We start from the raw sequence: 22,393 nt of genomic DNA on the forward strand, positions 1-22,393 counted from the left end.
CGTGTGTGAGAGTGCGTGTAAATATGTGTGAAATTTCATATATTTATCATTCAGAAGTTGATCTTGTATTATGCAAGAGCCTGTGGGTTAATCTGGTTCGTCCACGTGTGCTGGAAGGAGAATACTTGACCGCTGGATCGCGTTCAATGGCTTATTCTCATTTTCATTCTTAGAAAATGCTGAATTACCCCCATTTTCTGTACACAAAACTGCCCTTTTTGTATTTCACTTAGGCCCTTGGAGTTTCGGTATCTTTTTTTTTTACCACATTTGAGGAGCTTTTATAGTTCAAGCATACTTGGAATTAAATAAAGAATGAAGACACTGTCAGTAATGTTGGAGTTATTTAATTTATTACTAATGCTATATGTACAACTAAATATTTATATCGATTTTTACAATACAAGAAATTTATTACAAAAATTTTATTTATTAAAATATCATGATAAATTTAATACAAAATATCACAAAATAATAACAAAATCTCACGATATAATAATAAAATCTTACGATATAATTATTATAAATATCGTTAAACGATATTTTAATTGTACATTTAGTATTATTCTTAATTTATTTCTTAGTGACCTTGTATTTAATTTTTTTTGGATTTTGTTTTATAGTTATTATTTGAAACTAGGTCATATGTACTTACTTATCTTGCATGTCATTGATGATGGTCTCTGATACTATAAATTTTGAAATTTTATGTATCATTTTTCAAAATAAATTAGGAACTCAATCGCTAAAGAAATTTCGGTTTCCACCTTCTCCCATGGTTTTGGATACATTTATTGAGTAAAATACTCTGCTCCATTTGGTGTAACATTTTAGCACATAGATTTAAACGAATATAATTGACCCTAAATATTTATTTATTGAGTTTCACGAATCTTTATCTATGAGATATTCACAATAAAAAGTAATACTCTTAGCATAAAAAGTAATATTTTTCATGGATAACCCAAATAAGATATCTACGACCCGTGAGACCGTCTCACTTGTATTACATGTTATGCTAAGAGTATTACTTTTTATTGTGAAGATCGGTAGGGTTGACCCGTCTCACAGATAAAGATTCGTGAGACCGTCTCACAAGAAACCTACTATATTTAATCTGTGAGATATTCACAATAAAAAATAATACCCTTAACATAAAAATACTCTTAACATAATAATTATCGATAGAGTAGACATATTTGTCTCCTTAATATATATTACTTTGTCTCATAACTTTATACTTTTAACTTTATCTCATAGATAAATATTAACTATAAGTAATACTCTTAGCTTTTATATATATATATATATATATATATATATATATATATATATATATATATATATATATATAGTTAGTCCATGCTATATGATATACAAATTACGAATATTCCTCCATAATTATTATGATTCTTTATTGTGTTTTAATCAAGGAGTAGGTCTTTTGTGAGACCGTCTGTGATACGGGTCAACCATACCAATATTCACAATAAAAAGTAATATTCTTAGTCTTACACAAGTTTTTTGCTTTAATTAAGAATAAATTTTTTTTCGTCTTCTTGATCAATAAAGTAACAATTTTAAACCTGCAATTTATATCTAAGCTAATACCATAAAAACGGCAAGAGAATCGGAACAATTTTAAGATGAAAATGTGACTAAATTTTAATTGTTCAAATATGGTTGCAACAGCTTTGACCTAATTCATGTGGGAAATTTTTATTTTTTATTACCACAGTTGGAATTTTATATTGGTCTGGCATTTATAGCACCTTGGCAATAGCAATAACAATTGGCCCACACAAAAGAATTCCAAAAAATGAAGTGACACATCCTTAAATCTTTATCGGCCCGCAGCCTTTTTCATGATTAAATTTTCTGGGGTATTTTATTTCATTTTTAGCGACAAGGTCGATTCTTTTTACAAGATACAATATAGATTGTTTAAGAACAACGAGCAGTGGGTTTTGGAGCTGTGGTTCGAGATTCGACAGGGAACTTCATGGTGAGCAAATCTTGTCGGAGAAATGGATTGATAGAAGTCAAAGAAGCTGAGGCACTCGCCCTATTTGATGCTATTCAATGGGCAGCTTCCCTAGAACTTCATGATGTTATTTTTGAATCGGGCTCAAAGACGGTGGTTAATGCGATAACATCAAAGAATGTAGACTACACAGAGTTTGGATCGATTATCCGAGGGTGTTGGCAGCTATTAGACACTCATCCTGCTTTCAAAATCCAACATGTGAGACGACAAGCAAATATGGTGGCTCACACATTGGCACGAGCGGCAATATCCTCTGTTAATCCTTTTATCACGTATCATCCTCCAGAAATTATTTGTAATGCCATCAACCACGATTGTGGGAGTACGTTTTGATTAATGGAAATCTCGCTTCAAAAAAAAAAAAAAAAGAAATTCTTTATTCCAAATCAAAATAATTTGATGGATATAGTCGAAATCGAGTTATAATCATGCGCGATATCCATATATCGTACCATAATAAAATGATACATAACAAATATTCGAATACCTTTTTCTCATGGTGTTGATTCTATTGTAAAGATGATGTGAAGATTTTGTAGGCCTTATTTGCAATAAACAAATGAATAAAAAGATGTTTCTTTGATTCATTCTGGATTTCTTTGTTCCCAGACTTGATTTCGACATTCGATGCATCAAGTTGTAGGCAACTAGGTGGTTTCGGGAACTAGTAACTTTAGTCAAATATTTTTTTTTAAAATTTATTTATAACATACTATATTTTTTTCCCTTTGCAAAACTGCCTTTAAATATCTAATAAAAACAAATATTCCCAAAAATTATAAAAATATATATTTTTTTAGAGTAAGTCTCTTGAAAGAAGATTTCACAAATCTTTATCTGTGAGACGAGTCAACTCTATCGATATTCACAATAAAAAATAATACTCTTAGCATAAAAATTAATATTTTATAGACATCCAAATAAAATATTCGTCTACATGTGAGACCGTTTCACACAATTTTTTGTCTATTTTTTTTTATCATTCATGCCATAAATGGTAAGCACGATAATGTATACTTCATTTTAACATGATACAATTTTATCGTAAAATAATTATGGAAATAAAATTGTATAGATATATATACTAAAATTAAAATATCTCTAAACGGGACGAATATATAGAGAAAATAGACCTACAGTTAGGGATGTAATCGAGTCGAGCTCAGTCGAACTCTTGAATGTTTGAGCTTGACTCGTTTATAATCAAACCGGGCTCGAGCTTTATTTAACGAATATATGCATAGCTCACGAGCTTATTCAAACTTTTATCGAACCTAAACAATCTTAATAAATATGAATTATACATTTAAATTTTATTTATTTAATTAAAATAAATTATATATTTAAAGAACAATATATTATTCTTATTAAAATTGGTCAATAAATTAAATATCAAAACTATTATTTTTTCATCTAAAAAATTACCCATGAACTTACCAACGAACATGTTCACGAGGTAACGAGCTGAATACTGTAAAGCTTGAGTTTGGTTTTTTATCTTAACGAGCCTTATTAAACGAGCTCAAACGAGCTTTTATCGAATCGAGCTTTGAATAACTCACAAACGATTTGGTTTGTTTACATCCATATCTATATGTTATAAACCAAACCACATTGGTCTCTTGTTTATTTTCACGAGTCCTTGCTAAAATGTCGTTATGTTAAAAAACTACTTGTACTGATTTTTATTTTTAAAAATACCTTTAATATTTTGATCTTTATCAAATTTCTCAAACAGTATTTATTTCATCCAATTAATTAAATATTCCATCAAAAAAATCATGGCCAAGGAAGATTTGTTACAAAAAAAAATTACACTACTTAATCGTGTTGAATTCTATAAATAAATAAAAAATATGTGTCAATATCTATTACACCACAATGAATGATTAATCAAGAGGAAGATGGTAAGCTAAACAACGGGGAAAGAAAACATGAGAATTTGACTAATTGTGGAAATATATTTATGTATTTCATTATTTAGGTGCAAGTTTCGGGATTGGGGTGATAAATGTTTGAATTGCACACAAAGATATTATATAGTATTATAATAGATAACTTTAACTCAAAAAATCATATATAAAATTTAAATTAAAAATCCATACTCCACCTATTCGACTCGTTTGGCCTCCTAAAATAATCACAAAGAAAAATATATACAAAATAAAAAAAATAAAGAAAAAGAACAACAATCCATGATCATTTTGAACGTGAAACCATGTTTTAAAATTTCCTAATCCACGAGAAATAAATCCAAATCCCTATTATCCAATCATTGTCAAGGTCTTTTTCATCTGACAAAAACTTGTGTGAGACGGTTTCACGGGTCTAATTTATGAGACGGATCTCTTATTTGGGTCATTCATGAAAATATATTTTTTTTATGCTAAGAGTATTACTTTTTATTGTGAATATGAGTAGGGTTGACTCATCTCACAGATTAAAATCCGTGAGACGGTCTCACATAAAACTCACTCTTTTCATCTTTTCATTTTTTATAGATAAAGTTTTTTCTTTGGCTGATATTGAATAGGTATTGTGTATATTGTATGGAATTCTCCTCAATTCGAGCCATTTAAACTATTTTACCTATTTTTAGTTTATATTTAGTGTCAAATAAAATTGTAAACGAATCGAGCCGGTTAATTGAAAATATTTAAAACCTATAATTATATAAATTTATTTTTTTCCTGAAAAATATTAAGAAATAGTTAACTATGCATTTGAATGTAAAAGTTCATGTAAAGTAACGTTTTTATGGGTTTCTATATGTGAGTTGACTCCAAATTAACTTTTTTAAAAATTTAAAATAAATTTTTTGAAGTGTGGAGAATTTAAAAGGTATAATTTTTGTTGATACTTTTTCTTACACATTTGTTATATTCAAATAACAAAATCAAGTATCTGAAACCACATAATAGGTACTAATATTTTTGTAGATAGAAAACACACAATTACTTTACTGGATAAAATTATATATTTATTTAAATAATAAAAGGACAAAAATGTAAAATTATCTTTATAGGTAGTTAAAACTAAGTTTGTAGTGTTGTGAGGTATTGATTTGTAAAAAAAATCTTCTAGGTACTGAATCTTAAATGAAAGATGTGCAGATGTATTTTTTTCAAATTTCCCCTTTTTCTATCACATCTACTATTACAAAATAATAAACAAAAAACTTCAAATGATAAAAACAATTCGTTTCTAATGTTACAAAAAAAAAATTTATATTTAGCAATACATTAAATATCTCTCTTTCTTTTTACCGTAGAAAGCACATTGAATTAAATTGCTTTGACTGAGGTTAATTAAATTGTATAATTACGGCATTTAATTGCCTAAAACGTCAAAGAAACCTACTTGGCGTTCAAGCTAAATAAATCGATTTGCTTAACGAAATTCAAAGCAAGCCAAATAAGACAAATTTCTAATCAATTATCCAAGTTAACCTCTAGATATGTCAACATTCTTATGTATGTGTAGATTCCATGAATACTTATTTATAAAAATAATATTTTTGATATAAGAAATAATATTTTTTTATAAGTCGAATCTGATAGGAGATTTGTCTCACAAAATTGACTTGTTGATTCCATCCTATATGTAGGGACATTACCCCATGATAGAATCAAGGGTCCAAATTTAGCCACACATATATGAGGTCCACTAATTTTTTTAAAATCACATATGTGTGTGAATCTTGTCCATCAAAATCATGTGGGACAGTACCCTCACATGTAGCATCAAAGCAACTAAATTGACATGTGAAACGATATCACCTGAATTTTGATGTACAATTAAAGTGCGAGTTTGAATATAAAAACTGGCTCAAAATAATGTTTTACTAATATGGTGTTTAAATCAATTTTTTAAATAGAAATATAAAACTCAAAATCAAAATTTTTTTTTAAATTTATTTTTTCTTCTTCAAAGAACTCGAACAATTTTTACCGAAAGAGTTCTGAATCGATACGCCAAATATTTTTTTGAGCAACTTTTGAATCCAATAATAGCAACTAAATTAAAATATAATTTATTGTAGCTATCCCATAAAATTACCTGATAAATAAATTTGAAACATAATCGTAGTATTATTTTGAGACAATTATGAAATTTTCAGTAGGAAAGAATTTATTATATTATAAAGTACAATATCCATAAAATAAAATATTCTTGCGTCATCGATCCCAAAAAAATTAAAATTGAACTTTTGTTAATTTAATCACCCAATCACATCTTGCCACGTGGACGTCAGCATACATTAATGTTTTTATTTCACCCATACTCCTTTCATGACCATATTAATAATATTTCAATTGATTTTTTTTTCATGGGAAAATCGTCGTCGTCGTTTTCTTTTCAGCACCTTCTCCACAGATCCCCCGGTTCCTCTATCCTGTCTCAATTATCAGTGGCAACAAAGTATTCAAAGTAAACAGACAAATTTTATTGTTATTGTTACTGGGAAATTTGTTTTCAAATCTTTGAATTAAAGGCTGTTTTATACTTTTATAAGCTGCAAAATTTTGCGTTCTTGGAGGAGAATTGTGAACTGGAAGTGTGAAGTTTATATTTTTATTTATTTTTGGCGAAATGGGTGTCTGTACTTCGAAACCAAAGTTTTCCCAAGAGCCCAATTTTCAGTCACCAGATGGAATCAGTCCCGTCGTCATTCCAGTGAAAGATAACCCAATTGCGGCAAATAATAATGCCGGAGATTCTGTTGAGTTCGTGGAAAAGAAAAGGGAGGACACGGAAGCTGGCAAAAAGTCGCCGTTTTTTCCGTTCTATAGCCCAAGTCCAGCTCACTCTTTGTTCTCGAAGAAGTCTCCGGCGAGATCTCCGGCGCAGGAGGGCGGCACTCCGAGGAGGTTTTTCAAGAGACCGTTCCATCCGCCGTCTCCGGCGAAGCATATCAGGGCGGTGCTCGCGCGGCGGCACGGCACCGTGAAGCATAACGGGGAGGCGGTTCCGGACGGGAAGGAAGTGGAAGAAATGGGTCTGGATAAGAGCTTCGGATTTGCTAAGAAATTTCACGACAAGTATGAGATGGGAGAGGAGGTGGGGAGAGGGCATTTTGGGTATACTTGTAGAGCTAAATTAAAAAAAGGAGATCTTAAAGGGGAGGAGATTGCTGTTAAGGTCATACCTAAAGCTAAGGTGTGGAAATTTGTTCTCGTTTTGTTTTGGTATTGCAGTTTCTTGTTGTTTGAGTTTAAGTGATTTGCATTTGAATTTTGATGGAGTCTACTGGTTTATGGGCTGAACTTAGTGTTAAGGTTGGGGAGATATGCGGCCATTTGCAGTTTTGCGTTTTGCAAGCCAAACAGTTCATTTTAAATTTTCAAGCTCGAATTCGAATACGAAAAATGAGTCACATAGACACTAAAAACTATTTCTTGTTGACCATGGAATTTTGAACGTGAATCAGGAAAAGGCTCGTTTTTTTTTTCCTTTGGTTGACATTATGAGGCAAGATCATCGTTCTGTTGCTCAAAGATGTGTCGTTTTTTTTGTACTCTTATATATTATATTCTGTAATTTTTTTCTCTAGTTTTAATATTCACTTTTACTTCCAGATGACCAGTGCTATAGCTATTGAAGATGTAAGAAAGGAGGTGAAAATATTGAGAGCTTTGACGGGTCATAGCAACCTAATACAATTTTATGATGCATATGAAGACCATGACAATGTCTACATAGTTATGGAGTAAGCTTTGATTTCTTGATCTTAGTCTTGGCTCATTTTCTTGAATTCCTAGCATAGATCGACTCCGAATCTTTATTGGCTTCTTCATGATATCGTTGAGTATCTCTGATAAGAGGTCGCTCAATTGTGTTTGATATCTCTCTCAGGTTATGTGAAGGAGGCGAGCTTCTAGATAGAATCCTTTCGAGGTAATTTGTGGTCCTTAAATATAGCTTCATTACAAACTTAATAAACGAAATATTTGGGTTTATTTCTAATGAATAGTTGATTTCACATAGTATATAATTAAAATCAAAAAATAAATTCTCCATGTCATAGGGGTGGGAAGTACGAGGAAAATGATGCAAAGGCTGTGATGAAGCAAATACTAAGTTTCGTAGCGTTCTGCCATTTCCAAGGGGTGGTGCACCGTGATCTTAAACCCGAGGTATTTATTTTGATGCTCGACCTAAACTAGATAGTTATTGTTGGGTCCTTGTCTTTTGAGATTATTCATTAAAGAAGATTTTGCATTCACCATCAGTTGCTAGTATGTTTAACTATAGCTTGTCTCCGGATCAGAACTTCTTGTTTTCATCCAAGGACGAAAACTCGATCTTGAAGGCTATAGACTTTGGATTATCAGATTTCGTTAAGCCAGGTTTGTTTGTAAGTTTCATACCTTAGATAGATATACAAACGGGCCAAATGATATGGATTTCATTGAATTTTTTGCAGACGAGAGGCTCAATGACATTGTTGGTAGTGCATATTATGTAGCACCCGAGGTTTTACATAGAGCCTATAGCACTGAAGCTGACGTTTGGAGTATAGGTGTGATAGCTTACATATTGTTATGTGGGAGCCGTCCATTTTGGGCTCGAACCGAGTCTGCTATTTTCCGTGCTGTTGTAAAAGCTGAACCGACTTATGAAGAACCCCCTTGGCCAACTCTTTCTTCTGAGGCAAAAAACTTCGTCAAACGCATGCTAACTAAAGATCCGAGGAAAAGAATGAGTGCCGCTCAAGCTTTGTGTAAGTATTTTGTCTCGCCGAATCAAGAGAATGTGATTTTATGATACGGTGCCACTTACAAGTTTTTTCACTTCAGGTCATCCATGGATCAGAGATACAGACTTCAAAACGCCTTTGGATATATTAATACTTAAACTTATGAAGGCTTACCTGCGTTCGTCTCCCCTCCGGAAAGCTGCTCTAAGGGTGAGTATATGAAATTATTGCCAAGTAACTCAACAAATTTGCTTTTTTCATTTCATTTTCTGCATCCTCTCGCTCTGTTAATTAATACCGACTCAGTCGACGTGCATATTGGGTCGTACACCTTTTTGCCCACTGACTCTCCACTTTGCGTTCTTTCTCTAACCTCTTGACTGGAATTTTTGCAGGCTTTATCTAAAACATTGACGGCTGATGAACTGTTCTACCTGAAAGAGCAATTTGAGCTATTGGAACCAAACAAAAATGGGACTATAAGTTTAGACAATATCCAAGCGGTTGGTTTTTTGCATGATGTAATAACCTTTGACTTGATACCAATTATATTTAATCCCAGCTTCTGTACTTCGATCAGGCCTTGAATAAAAACGCAACTGATGCCATGAACGAGTCACGCGTATTCGATCTTCTTGTTTCGGTTTGCTTCTTATTCCTATTTATAACATCCCAATATATCTTTATTTTTAGCTCCACTTTTGTTTTATAATCGATATCTTTTTCCTGTTATGTCAGCTGAATGCCCTTCAATATAGAAAGATGGATTTCGAAGAGTTCTGCACTGCTGCTTTGAGTGTGCATCAGTTAGAAGCCCGTGAAAGTTGGGAAGTACATGCTCGTTGCGCGTATGAACTCTTCGAGAAGGATGGTAACCGGAGTATCATGATCGAGGAATTAGCTTCGGTAAAAAAAACTTCAAAAACCCAATTGCAAAAGCTGATTTCAGGATGGTAACCGGAGTATCATGATCCAGGAATTAACTTTTGAAAATTTGTTTCAGGAACTTGGGCTTAGCCCTTCAGTTCCAGTTCATTCTGTCCTCCATGACTGGATCAGAGACACAGATGGAAAGCTGAGTTTCCTCGGATTTGTCAAGCTGTTACACGGTGTTTCTAGGCGATCCTTCGCTAAAGTTCATTAACACTTTCCAGTACATTACAATCACCCGACCCTCGAATTGGTCTTGCCATATTATCTTTGTGAAAGCACGAAAGATCCACCCGAGATGATTCATCCGAGTTTTTTTATTTTTTGATCCCTTATTCGAGATTCATTGGTTTTAATGTGTTTGACGTCATATCACGTTCAAGTAATGAACGAACAGAGCTGCAACACGAGTAAAAAACTAGCCTTTATGTAACCGTTTATATATAGTAAATACGATGCTATTTATTGCAGCTGTGAAAATTTCTCATTGTGAATGAAATATACTTGAAATCAACAACCTTATCCAGAATCTACTATTCGAAAATATGTGTTGAGTTAAACATGCACGAGTGAGTGTACTGTAGGGACGGATGATCTCATGGGAAGTTCTCATGCGTCAAGCTGCTGACGTTGTGTCGCTTGATCTGGTTGGCTAAGTGGATCGTAAAAGAGTGAATCCAAATCTTAACCGATAATACTGTCTCTGATGAGGACACGATCGACGGTAGAGAAAGGGTAAGACTAATCTTTAAGGGAAATGAGACAACATCAGCAGACAGACACGCTCCTCCTCGAACTCATGGGTTTAACAGTCCGATCAATTAGCACATAAGTATGTGCACTCTGCGCTGCCACAAATATCAGGAAATAAAGTTGTGCAGCTATAGCTTTTGGCCTAGTGGTAAGTGTTTGATCCTAACAATTGGTATCGGAGCGAGGTCATGGGTTCAAGTCTTTCAAGAAACATGTTTATATACTTCTTGGTGGGGTGAATGTTGGGTTAAGTGTGCATGATTGAGAGTAGTACCGTGATTGGTGACCTCTTGGGCAGTTCTCATGCGTCAAGCTGCTGACGTTGCGCCGCTTGATTTGGTTGGCTAAGTGGGTCATAAAATAATGACACTAGATCTTAACAAGTAATACCATCTCTGATAGGGACAGGACCTGCGGTAGGGAAATGGTAAGACTGATCTTTAAGAGATATAAGACAGTTCCAGTAGATTGACACGTACCTCTCCGGACTAATGGGCTTAACACCCCGACCCACTGGTACAAGTATATGGAAACAAAGTTGGGCCTTGGCTAACAGCTGACCTAGTAGTAAGTGTTTGATCCTAATAATATCACAAGTGGACTGTACCGTTACATTTGATATCAGAGTTAGTGTGTGGACGTCGCATGTTGTGACGTGTTTTAAATCCGTAAAGCCACATACCAAAATGAACAATATTACAAGTGGACTGATTCGTTGATTATTATCAGTAAATTAAAATTTATATTAAAATGATCGAAATTTATAATTTCCTAAATTATCTTTATTAATTTACAAAAATTATTTGAAATAAAATAATGTATTATAAATTAAATTTAAAAATAATTTTATTTCGAAAAGTTAGTATTCCATGCTCTAAGGGTTAATAGAGATTTATTATCTAAGTTTAAACATAAGTTATGAGTATTCGTATCAGAAAACTTAATTTTAACTTCATGATCCGACATGTTTTTTTACATTTCAACTCCCTAAACTTAAAAATCCAAAGATTATATTATCTACACTCAATTTCAGTTGATTAACAGTCAATTTAAGTCATTTTGTACATAAAATACATATACTAATATATTTTTTTCAACAATATATACCTTATTAACAAAAAATTTGTTAACATTTCACATATAAAATTATAATTATATATCAAATTTGATTATGTTGATACTTAAATTTTGTACTTTTGTGCTATAATCTCAACGATATGTACATATATTTATTGTTTTAGTTTTTATGATTTACATATGACATAAATGATATACCAAATTAGAATTTATGGTTATCCCAAACACATAAATTTGTGTCATAATTTCAATAATATGTACTTATTTGAACAAAAAAATATCGTAAAGCTGAATTATACAAACATGTGAGGTCAGACAACTGACAACTCAAACAAACTTTTTTTGATATAGAGACTGAATCATAAGTTATATAAGTGAATGAATGACAAGTTCTCTTACTCTAATTAAGTTTGAAAATAATAAAATTATAAAAATCATCACATAATTTTTTTTATGAATTTAATTATTGAATGTTTAATTTATGAAGTTGTAATGATGGAATTTGGATGAACAAAATGTTTTGGAAACAATATTTTAGGAATTTTAAATTATGAAAGGTTGTATTGTAAATTATTTGATAAACGAGGCTGTTTTTAAAATTATTGTTTTAAAGTGTGTTAGAATCCTCAAATTCTCAATATATATTTAGGTCAAAACTTGTGTGAGTCTGACAGTCTGTATCACGAGTCGTATTTTGTGAGACAAATCTCTTATTTGGGTCATCCATTAAAAAATATTACATTTTATGCTAAGAGTATTATTTTTTATTGTGAATATCGGTAGGGTTGATCCGTCTTACAAATAAAGATTCGTGAGACCGTTTCACAAGATACCTACTAATGTATTTATTATTAATTGCATAATATTAGAAATTTTTTAACAAAGCATCTCGTGACAAATTGGAAATTTCAAAAAATACTAATAATTTTTTTAAAAAATAATAATAATTTCCATGCATTTTTAAAATTTTAAAATATAATTTATTTATGTTTTAGTATCCGTTAAATTCTCCATTTTTCAGGGAACCCCAAATTTAAAACCCTTGGACGCAAATCCGATTCAATAGAGATTAGAAATCACAAGATATTGAATTGACGGCGATTTCACCGATATCCCAGTTCCATACGAATTCAAATGGCCGGCAGGAAATCCAAGAAACGTGCATTTGTTGAGATATCTTCATCTTCTGAGGAATCGGAGTCTGTGATGGAGGAGTTCTCATCGGATTCTTGGTATTTTAACTTATAACGACTTAGTTTCCTCAGCAAAATTAAACCATTTTCGTTGAATTATCAGAATGTGCCGTCTCTATGCATTAGATTGGGTTTGTTATTTTCTTCTCACGCTTGGATTTTCGTTTTGTGATTCAGTACTGATGATGATTACGACGATGACGACGATGCGAGCAACTGGAGTTATTCGGAAAATGAGGACGAGGATGAAGATCGTGCCGATGAAGATGATGAAGTATCGACGTACAACAAAATTATTAAGTTTCTTCAAGGTGCAAGCTTGTGGGCATTATTGATCAACTAAGATTTCGGTGAAATTGTTCATTTTTTTCTTAATGATCTTATTTATGATGATTAGAATTAGATGAATTTGGATTGTTTGTAATGCTCGTAAATTAGTGTTGCACACGTTTACGCATGTGGATGTAGTTAGATTATTTCCCTATGTTCTGCAGGAAGAGCTGATCTTCAAGAACTAAAGCTTGTTGAATGTAAAGTGTACCTTCGAAGGCATGGTTTGAGGCTCTCGGGAACAAAGGAAGAGTGCATAGAGAGAATCAAGGAGCACTGGAGGTCAGTTTTTATATTTCATTATTCTGATCTATATATGTTTGCATGCAGTTTCTTTTCTTATTTGCATTGGATAGAATCATAGAACCGTGTGAACCTGAATCAGGCTGGTTTGCCCCAGATAGATATGCTAGGATTCATTAATGGCATCCATCAGGGCTCTTAGTTATTCGTCATAGAGAAACTTTGGAGCAAAGGAAATGCAGGGATATAGCATCCTTGAGATAAGTGGCTGAAGGCTTTGGCCACATCATAAATTAATGGATTATCACCGTTCCTTTTTCAACCTCAAACCAGTACCTAATGAATCCCATGAATGCCATACTTAAAAACTTGATACCCGGACTTGTCCTCCTGATGAATCCTATTAAGAACACCAAAGGCATGCCAAGAGTGTGAACCATGATTGGAATTTTTAGTAGCTATGCAAGTTTTAAAGTTAATTCCTGCCTTTCACATTTTTAAGTGAGCCCCTAGTTAGTACATCTCTTCATTTCTTGTTGCGTCTGTTATCATATCTTTCTTAATCTGAAGATAGCTAATTTCTAGTAACAGTTTTTGAAGTCTAACTGCACTCATATCACTCGATTTGAATTCACAACAAGTCATGGTATTCTGCGGAAATGAAGTGTAGGTGTGTGCAAAAAGCCTAGTTTGCATATGCAGGTTATGATAGGATTACTGCGAAATTCAATAGATAGTGCTTATGGTTTGTTGAAGTGTGAAATAGCTGGTAGGGTGAATACATGCTGATGTGATGGCACCATTTTCTTGTTTATTTCTCGTGAAATGAGGAGTTTTTGTCACAGGTTGAAAGATGGCAATGGTGAAGCTTTCTATCCCAGGTCATCATTTACTATCAATTGCACAGGTACTCTTTTTCTGTCTTAACAAGTTGTTTGATTTCAGGCCTACTCTTTTCCATTCTTTTAATTTCAGTTTTACCTCTTTGGCTTTTCTCGGTGTAGGTGATGTGTGCAAGGGAGATGTCGTTTTGTTTAATCAGAGAGTATATGAGAGGTATCAATCACTACTGCTCCCTAACCATTATTTGCTATATAGTTTCATTCATTAGCATTATCTTCTTGATTGATCATATATATTTTTACAGTTTCAACAAAATGAGAAGACATGGAAATGTTCTTGGTAGAAGGACTGTTGTTGGGAGGATTGTGAAGGAAAGCTACGGTGCAGCTAAGCAACAACATACCTTTACTGTAAGATAGATTTTGTGCATCTGGATCTGAATTGTTCATAATAAATTCAAAAAAGATACCTAAACACGAACAGGTGAAAACTTGGTGGATCTGTTTGTATTATTATATATGCTTCAATCTTTACATTCTTGTTGACAATTCAGGTTGAAGTGTTGTGGAGCAAAGGGACCAAGAAACTAGCTCCACTTTCCCCTTTACTTGTAAAGGGCCGCAATCTTTACAAGATGAAGACTTTTAGACAGGTGAAATAATGTCTGACCTAGCAGACTGGTTTTGTTGTTAGACATTCACAAAATCATTGTTTTCACATTGCCGTTTCAGTGTTGGAAGAATGAAGGAGAAAGATTAAATATACTTGCTGAAAAACATATGAGAGGAGCTGCTGCCAGAAGTATAAAGGCTTTGAGAAGGAGAAAAATGGAGATAAAGACAAATAAAACCCTCGCCCATGAAGGTTTATCTTTCTTTTCCTTTGAATAGCATCTCGTAATACATTATTATTTGAAAGTTGATTTGATTTGTTATGTGGTGATAACCAGGAAATAAGCGTTGTAAGCATTTCCGTAAATTGCATCCATCTGGAACAAAGGAGACAAATCATGTGAATAAGAATCGTGTATATGAGCCGAGAAAAACCTTCTCTAGAAAAAAGAAACACAACCCTCCTCAAAACTTTCCTCCATTTGAAGAACTTAACTCACACACCAGAGATTTTAGGCATCCTACACCTCATTTGAGACATAAAAGCCTGAAACTATCAGACCAAGCTAGAGAACCTTTCTTTCACCCAAATAACAATCATTGTCAAGATTCCTACGCCTTCAATCCCGGCATTTCTCAAAGAAGACCACATCACTTTGCCATCAACCCTCTTTGGGAAATTAACCAGGGCAGCCACATGTACAATGCTTACTCATACTTTAGTCAAGTACCGGAATCAAGGCGATTTGACCAAGTCCTTGGAAGAAAGAATGTTCACCCACAACTTTATTCATCGCCTCGTGAGGCAAACAGGTGGAGATAGCAGTATAGGCATGCTACTCCATGAAGGGCAGGTTATGGTTGATAAAATGGACATGCCGATTGGATTGTTTTAAGATCGTGAAACTCGAAATGTGGAACTGGGAATATATTGTATATATAATGTGTTTGTTGCTGATATTTCTGTGTTGTAGATAGAAAACTGAAAATGCTTTAATGATGTCAGGAATTCAAAATTGTAGGCGTTGAATGAAAATATGGTTGATAAAGAAACATTGGCGTTTGTCATGCTTTACTTTATGATATAATTGGCCGTAGACTTGAGAATTAAGATACAAGAGTTTATTTATATTTAGGTAAATTATATTTTGAAAATATTATATACATTAAAAAAAACGTTCAAGAAAAGTGACTGACCTTGTTTGCGTTCCAACCAAGATTGATCTTGACTCATACTACAGACCTTTTCATTATACCCAACAAGCCAAATCATGGATCTAACATGGGATGTGTCTTTAACATTTCTATTTATTTTCACTGACATTTCTTATTTTTTTACACGTTCATATACTTTGGCCTATACTTTAGGAAACCAGGTGCGCCAAGTCTTTTTATATGAAACACTTCTTCTAGAATGAGAAGGTGGAGGCCATGCCAAGGCTGATCCCATCTTAACATCGTTTTGTGATAAAGATCTCGAGTGCCCTCGCTTTGGAGTTGCAATGGATGATTCGTGATAGAAAAAGCATGCTGAATCCTCTGCGCACATTATTGAGGGCATGCGAACACTTACCTTGCACAGATGTTGTCTGAACTTCACTTGTTCCTCAAGTCGAACGACTTCTTCTTCCAATACCGCAACTTCAGCCAGAAGTTCCAGAATCTGAAATTTGACAAACCATAGAAGACCAAAATTTGTAGCAGAGAAATGAAACCAGAATTTTAGATGTATGATTATTTATTACACATGGTGGGAAAGGAGATCTTAAAAAATATTAAGCATACAGATTGGAAAATCCACCAGTGGGGTTCTTTAATAGTGATTCTTAGCAAGTGATGGTGAAATTATGTCGACGTTGGGTACCTGTCTAACTGGGGATCTAACAAGAGGGTCCGACAGCAGCGGTAAACTTTGTTTGTTATTTTTCGATATTTCTGGTTTTTAACATTAATGATGTACTAATTGTATCACAATGAAGAAACACATTAAGCTTGATGAGATTGTACAATATTGCTTACATATTGAGGGAGATGAGTAGAAATAGGAGGTAGAGTCCCCAGGGGTCTATCGAGAGCTCTCTTCAAAGCCCTGTGCACATTCTCTTCATGTCTCAGCTTCTTCTTTAGATCATCAACCTGTCAAATTTGACGACGAAAACTGAACTACACTACGAAATAACCAAAGACTATTTGCTGAATGTGACATTTGTTTTGTGACAGATCAATGTCATTACATCTTGGATCAAGGCTGATTTTCGTTCTCTCTGTGTCCGGTTCCGTATAATTTTCTCTAGATGAGATATGAATCCTTTTGGTTCCATCTTCTTCTCCTATCAAGATTCAAACACACCACTAGTTACACACGCTAAAAAGTTGATGGGATATTATATATATCCATGCATTTCTTGCGAGTTTTAGTTTTAATACAAAAAATTTCACATTTTGGCACCACATGATAAAAGTTTACTCATCATTGAACTATAAATCATAATTAGACAGCAATGAAGAAATTCTGAATTAAAGATACTCACTTGTTGAGCATAAGCATTAAGGTGCATGCTTTCTTGAAATTTAAAAGATAGCCAACTCTTCTATTCAGACAATAAAAGAACCATACTGTATTTGTAGCATAAGATGACAGATGCACACACTCAGATATATATACATACACTCTCACGCCTACGTACAAGTATACACGCTTTACTACGTCGGCTGTCTTCATTTAGGATTTAGCATGTGTGGGGGACTGGCGAAAGAGAGTGATGGCAATAGTCCACGAGCACGACACATCGGTAAAATATTAAGAAGATACTATAAATATCATGGGTTTTAACCCACTCGGCTTCTTGGAAGATTAAACTTTTTTTCTGAAATGTGAAAAATCATGGTTAATTTGACACCATACATATTCATATTATGATCATATCTTCTGACTGAAAGTTCTTGGGTACAACTCCACTCATTCAAACGTAGCTTTAGGACCCTAACTTAAATGCTTCATTAAACATTCAGTTCTTGAAAATCTATTAAAATGACAGATTACCTACTAGGAGTTGGCAAAGGTGCATCATATTGTTAATTCTTGTTTGCATGATTACATCGAAATTTAGAATCTAGTAGAATAATTATTTTTAATTGAAAAGTTCTTTTAGAAAAAGAATTGACCATAAACATAGTCCATACTGGCCGGTGAGATATATTACATTAGTTTATTTAAACTAATAAATCTTATATGATTCATTACGTTTTGAAACTATGTGATTCATTACTAAAGTATAATATTTTGTCTTATTTTAATATTATTAATATATATACGAGGTATATAAGATGAGAATGAGTCTATGTGAGACCGTCTCACGTATCCTAATCTGTGAGGCGGGTCAACCATGCCGATATTCACAATAAAAAGTAATAGTACTCTTAGCATAAAAAATAATAATTTTTCATAGATGATCTAAATAAGAGATTCGTCTCACAAATACGACCAATGAGACCGTCTCACACAAGTTTTTGTCATAAGATGAAAATAAAACTCGACGCTAGTCAAACCGATAACAATTAGTGGTTTAAAATTTAAATATAAGATTTAGATTTCATTGTTCATCCAAAATCAATTAATAAATGATGATCAATTTCAGTTGGGAAACAACTTAATGATGATGGAAACCGAAAATTATCCCAACTTGTCGAGATAAATAAAACAGTCATTCTTGTACTAAGATATTATTACAATTTTTAAAAATATAAATTTATTTTTGTTATATATAAAGGAAAATTTTGTTTTTTTGTCTTAAATGTTTATTGTTTCACGATTTTAGTCTCCTATGTTATCAAATTTCTATTTTAGTCTGCTATCTTTGTTCTTTTTTTTATGTTGCAATTTTGATCATTTTTCCAACATGACGTTGATATAGCACAAATACATCGCGGATACTAAATTGATGTGAATGGTGTCACAATATACAACCACCCAAATGACAACTTAATGTTGCTAACATGCTTTATATTTTTGAGTGCATTTAAACTGAATAATTTGAAATGAATTTCAAATTTCAAACACTATCATTTTTGGTTCATTTCAAGGGGAAAATGATTTTGGTCTTATATGTTTACTTCTTTTCGATTTTGGTCATCTATATTGTCATGTTTCAATTTTAGTCTCCTACTTTTTTTTTTTTTTTGCAATTTTAGCCATTTTCTGACGTAATGTTGATGTAACGCTAATGTGTGTAATGTCACATAAATATTCCCAATGAAAAATGATTAAAATTGTTTTAAAAAAACAAAGATACTAAAAGTTAATCCTGCAAAAATATCTTGTACATATTTCGAGATCAGACTCGTTTAATTTTGTGAAATTATATTTGGGATATAGCAAAATTATGAAGATCTTTGGAGCTTTTAAAATATTTAAATAAAAAAAATTAAAAAACAAATCAGTCTCACACAAAAAACCGAAGTTTATCCAATAGACACCAAAAAATAAACTTATTCGCTTATTGTAAAGAGTTCTGCGAACATTTGATTTCCAGTAATAAAGCAACATTCGTACCAAGCTCGTGCGAACATTTGACAGCCCACGGTGTAGACATAAATCCGAACTCACGAGGAATACAAACCAACTGCCTTAATTTGTTGATATTGCCAACCATGAGTTCAAAATTCTAGTGAAAACAGTGTAATGTCATTTATTTGTAGAGATAAAATATATAACCTGAAAATTATTCATGAGACATACTAAAAATATATGATACGGATAGCTAACTCGACCAACGATAGTTCGCGCTGGGACCAGCCGAGAAAAGATGTAGAACTCAAAGCCAACCAATCTGTAATTCTTGCAAAAATAAGAAGCCAAAAATTTCTAGTCATGAAGCGAATGACCTATACCGGGACTATGCCCCGGAGCCGTGGGTCGAAAATTTTCGACGAACTCAACGGAAGAGCCTCCATTATCTCCAACCATTCTGTTTCTCAGGGATTTAACATTATGTCCTGGCTTTGAACATGACTTCCTGCACTTCAAATGTCTCCCATTAACACTAATGATCAGTTCTTGGCTCAAAATGATGAGAAGAAGTGAAGCTGTTAAAAATGCCAAAGTCGGGGTTGCGTTTTTAGCCATTAGAAATAGATTTTAATATAACAGTTCCGGAATGTAGTAGAAAAGGAAGAGGGAATGTGGGAAGTTGAAGCAGAGGAAATCGTTGGATTTATTTGAGTATTTTACTCAGACAGTTGCTAGAGCTGGGGCAGACGGGCAGTAGATATATAAGGAATTAAAAAGTATGCATTGTTAAGCAGTGAGAATATAGCGAATTCCACACAAATTTTTATCAATGAAAAATAAAAATTGTTTACAGATTCATTTTTTAAGTTTGACTCGAACGCAAAAATCATCATTTCTCTTTACTCAAAGATATATTTAATTGGTGTTTGGTCATCAAAATTCTCTAGTGCATGCTTCGTCTGTGCCGGGCACCTTTTGTTTTGGTTTGACAGGTTATAAAGGGAAGAACGAGCAGTGATAAATACAAGACATCGTTTCTGTCTGTACTTGTTCGTCCATCCATTGCAGACAATCTGGATTGGGATTTGATCTTTGACGGATTGTTTATCCCTATGTTGACGCTAGCGTGTCAAATTTTAAAAGCGTGTATTAAAGTGTCCACGTTTTTTTAAAAGATTTTATTCTTGTAACTTGTCTTTTTTTTTTTTTTTTTTTGTTTTGCTTATGCGACTTGCCAACGTTTAGCTATAAACCTAATAACTTGACATTGTTTTTTGTTTTTTGTCTGATTAAATCAACTAAATATTATTATTTATTTGACATTTATATACATTAAAATATATCTAAACAAAAATTTTCCTCTTATTTTGAAATATTGAGTGTCGTTTTGTTTTATTTTTCCCTTTCTTTTGTATAGATTTATTTTAATTTGTGTGCTAAAGGTTTATTATTGCTACAAGAAAAATGTCAAATAAACAATATTTGGTGAGTTTTTGGTTTCGAGCTAAAAAATACAAAAATAAAAAAATTCTAAGTTATTATATAAAAATCAAATACTGATAAGTTACATACTAAAAAAAAAAAACAAGTCAATTTACGGGACTAAAATTCACAATTTTTCTTTTATAGATAATGGTACACACATATTGTTCGACCTACTTTTTCTTGTATGCATGAGTTGTTAATTTTATTTGGCATGAGTTTTCAATTTTGGACTTGATGTCTAGCACATTTAAATATGAAATTATTGATCGATTAACATTTTGAAAGGAATAAATCCAATACTATATACTTTTCCAACAAGCTAGATAAAATTTAATTACACAAAATGTTACTAGATAAAATTTAGTTTCAATTAATTGTTAGAGAAAAATCGTAATTTAGGAAAAAATTAAAAATTTCAAGATTATTATCTTCAAAGTTTAATGATTTATAATTATTCAAAATATTATGTCGGTCTCATTCAATAAACCCTATTTCATGTAGTTTGAGGCACTAAGGATACCATCAGACAAAACATGGTGGACCTAAGTTCATTCCAACATCATATGTTTTACTACTTTCCTCGAATGGAGTCATGGAGTTGGTGAGAGATATCTCTACATCTTTTATTATTTTTAAGGAAAACTGTATTTTTTTTTTTGTATTTTGTTTATTTGTAATTTTGACTTTTTATGTAATTCAATTTGGTTTTAGACATGTATTTTTCGACTTTCGGTAGACGTGTCGATGCAGTTTTGACGTGTGCAGTGTCAAAACTACAATTTCTCAAAATACCAAAAAGTGTACATAGTAATAAATCATGAACTAATATGGATCGAAAAAAATATCAAAACACTAAACATTAAATCAATATTTTTCCAATGATACTATTTGTTAAAGCAACCGTAATGATGCTAATTAAACTTAAAATTTATGAGAATCTTCACGTCAAACAAGACCGGGACATGACATATAGTCCATGTCATAAATTTTGCAAAATTATATTTTCTCTGTGAAAATGTACAGATTTTTCATTTTTAATTTTATTATTAGATCATTTAATATTTCAATTCACTAACTTATATTTTCAATTTCAACCCTATTCACCATAAAAATAGGTTATGACTTATGAGTAATGTTTGGCGCTGCATCAATAATTTCAAGTTACGCATGATCATTTTTTGGTGTCTATTCGAAGCTCGATTCGATAAAAGCTCGTTTGAGCTCGTTTAATGAGGCTCGTTAAGATAAACAAACCAAACTCAAGCTTTAAGGTAGTCGGCTCGTTAGCTCGTGAACATATTCGTTGGTAAGTTCATGAGTAATCTTTTAGATGAAAAAATAACAGTTTTGATATTTGATTTATTGATTTTGCATATTATCTACAAAATATATAGAAAAATCTATTAAATTTATAAGAATAATATATTATCTACAAGTTTTAATAAGAATAATATATTTTTCTTTAAATATATAATTTACTTTTAAATTAATTTAATGAAAATTTAAATGTATGATTCATATTTATTAAACTTGTTTAGGCTCGACAAATGCTTGAATAAGCTCGTGAGCCATGCATATATTCGTTAAATAAAGCTCGTGTTCGGCTTGATTATAAACGAACCAAGCTCAAACATTTAAGAGTTCGGCTCGGGTCGACTCGATTACATCCCT

General features: G+C 32.5%; 3 protein-coding genes across 3 annotated transcripts; 2 read left to right on the forward strand and 1 right to left on the reverse strand.

Annotated features, from left to right (window-relative positions):
• Positions 1 to 6,358: 6,358 nt before the first annotated feature.
• On the forward strand, positions 6,359 to 10,194 carry LOC140823582 (CDPK-related kinase 5-like). The gene is made up of 11 exons (XM_073184996.1): positions 6,359 to 7,207; positions 7,627 to 7,757; positions 7,904 to 7,945; positions 8,076 to 8,184; positions 8,319 to 8,397; positions 8,475 to 8,771; positions 8,848 to 8,957; positions 9,143 to 9,250; positions 9,328 to 9,390; positions 9,486 to 9,653; positions 9,751 to 10,194. Exons 1-11 carry the CDS (start codon positions 6,641 to 6,643, stop codon positions 9,889 to 9,891), a joined length of 1,815 nt encoding a protein of 604 aa, XP_073041097.1. The 5' UTR covers positions 6,359 to 6,640; the 3' UTR covers positions 9,892 to 10,194.
• Positions 10,195 to 12,516: 2,322 nt separating this feature from the next.
• Positions 12,517 to 15,558, forward strand: LOC140823583 (uncharacterized). Its single transcript, XM_073184997.1, has 9 exons — positions 12,517 to 12,739; positions 12,878 to 13,011; positions 13,195 to 13,312; positions 14,119 to 14,180; positions 14,278 to 14,329; positions 14,421 to 14,526; positions 14,670 to 14,768; positions 14,848 to 14,980; positions 15,066 to 15,558. The coding sequence occupies exons 1-9, from the start codon at positions 12,642 to 12,644 to the stop codon at positions 15,548 to 15,550; spliced, it is 1,287 nt and encodes a 428-aa protein (XP_073041098.1). The 5' UTR covers positions 12,517 to 12,641; the 3' UTR covers positions 15,551 to 15,558.
• A 198-nt stretch (positions 15,559 to 15,756) lies between these two features.
• Positions 15,757 to 17,344, reverse strand: LOC140823584 (uncharacterized). Its single transcript, XM_073184998.1, has 4 exons — positions 17,259 to 17,344; positions 16,962 to 17,057; positions 16,747 to 16,863; positions 15,757 to 16,390 (listed from the first exon to the last, which is right to left on the reverse strand). The coding sequence occupies exons 1-4, from the start codon at positions 17,283 to 17,285 to the stop codon at positions 16,085 to 16,087; spliced, it is 546 nt and encodes a 181-aa protein (XP_073041099.1). The 5' UTR covers positions 17,286 to 17,344; the 3' UTR covers positions 15,757 to 16,084.
• Between the last annotated feature and the right edge of the window lie 5,049 nt (positions 17,345 to 22,393).

The sequence above is a fragment of the Primulina eburnea genome, chromosome 2 (genome assembly GCF_022965805.1).
Source record: "Primulina eburnea isolate SZY01 chromosome 2, ASM2296580v1, whole genome shotgun sequence".
NCBI classification, from domain to species: Eukaryota; Viridiplantae; Streptophyta; class Magnoliopsida; order Lamiales; family Gesneriaceae; genus Primulina; species Primulina eburnea.

Excerpts from the sequence above, each read along its gene's own strand:
- LOC140823584 (XM_073184998.1), bottom strand. The coding sequence starts at position 17,285 with ATGCACCTTAATGCTTATGCTCAACAA. Across the intron at positions 17,058-17,258 it reads TTAATGCTTATGCTCAACAA|GAGAAGAAGATGGAACCAAA; the intron begins GTGAGTATCTTT and ends GAATCTTGATAG. Across the intron at positions 16,391-16,746 it reads CTACTCATCTCCCTCAATAT|ATTCTGGAACTTCTGGCTGA; the intron begins GTAAGCAATATT and ends GTCAAATTTCAG.
- LOC140823583 (XM_073184997.1), top strand. The coding sequence starts at position 12,642 with ATGGCCGGCAGGAAATCCAAGAAACGTGCATTTGTTGAGATATCTTCA. Across the intron at positions 13,012-13,194 it reads AATTATTAAGTTTCTTCAAG|GAAGAGCTGATCTTCAAGAA; the intron begins GTGCAAGCTTGT and ends TATGTTCTGCAG. Across the intron at positions 14,981-15,065 it reads TAAAACCCTCGCCCATGAAG|GAAATAAGCGTTGTAAGCAT; the intron begins GTTTATCTTTCT and ends GGTGATAACCAG.
- LOC140823582 (XM_073184996.1), top strand. The coding sequence starts at position 6,641 with ATGGGTGTCTGTACTTCGAAACCAAAGTTTTCCCAAGAGCCCAATTTT. Across the intron at positions 8,772-8,847 it reads GAGTGCCGCTCAAGCTTTGT|GTCATCCATGGATCAGAGAT; the intron begins GTAAGTATTTTG and ends TTTTCACTTCAG. Across the intron at positions 9,251-9,327 it reads GTTTAGACAATATCCAAGCG|GCCTTGAATAAAAACGCAAC; the intron begins GTTGGTTTTTTG and ends TACTTCGATCAG.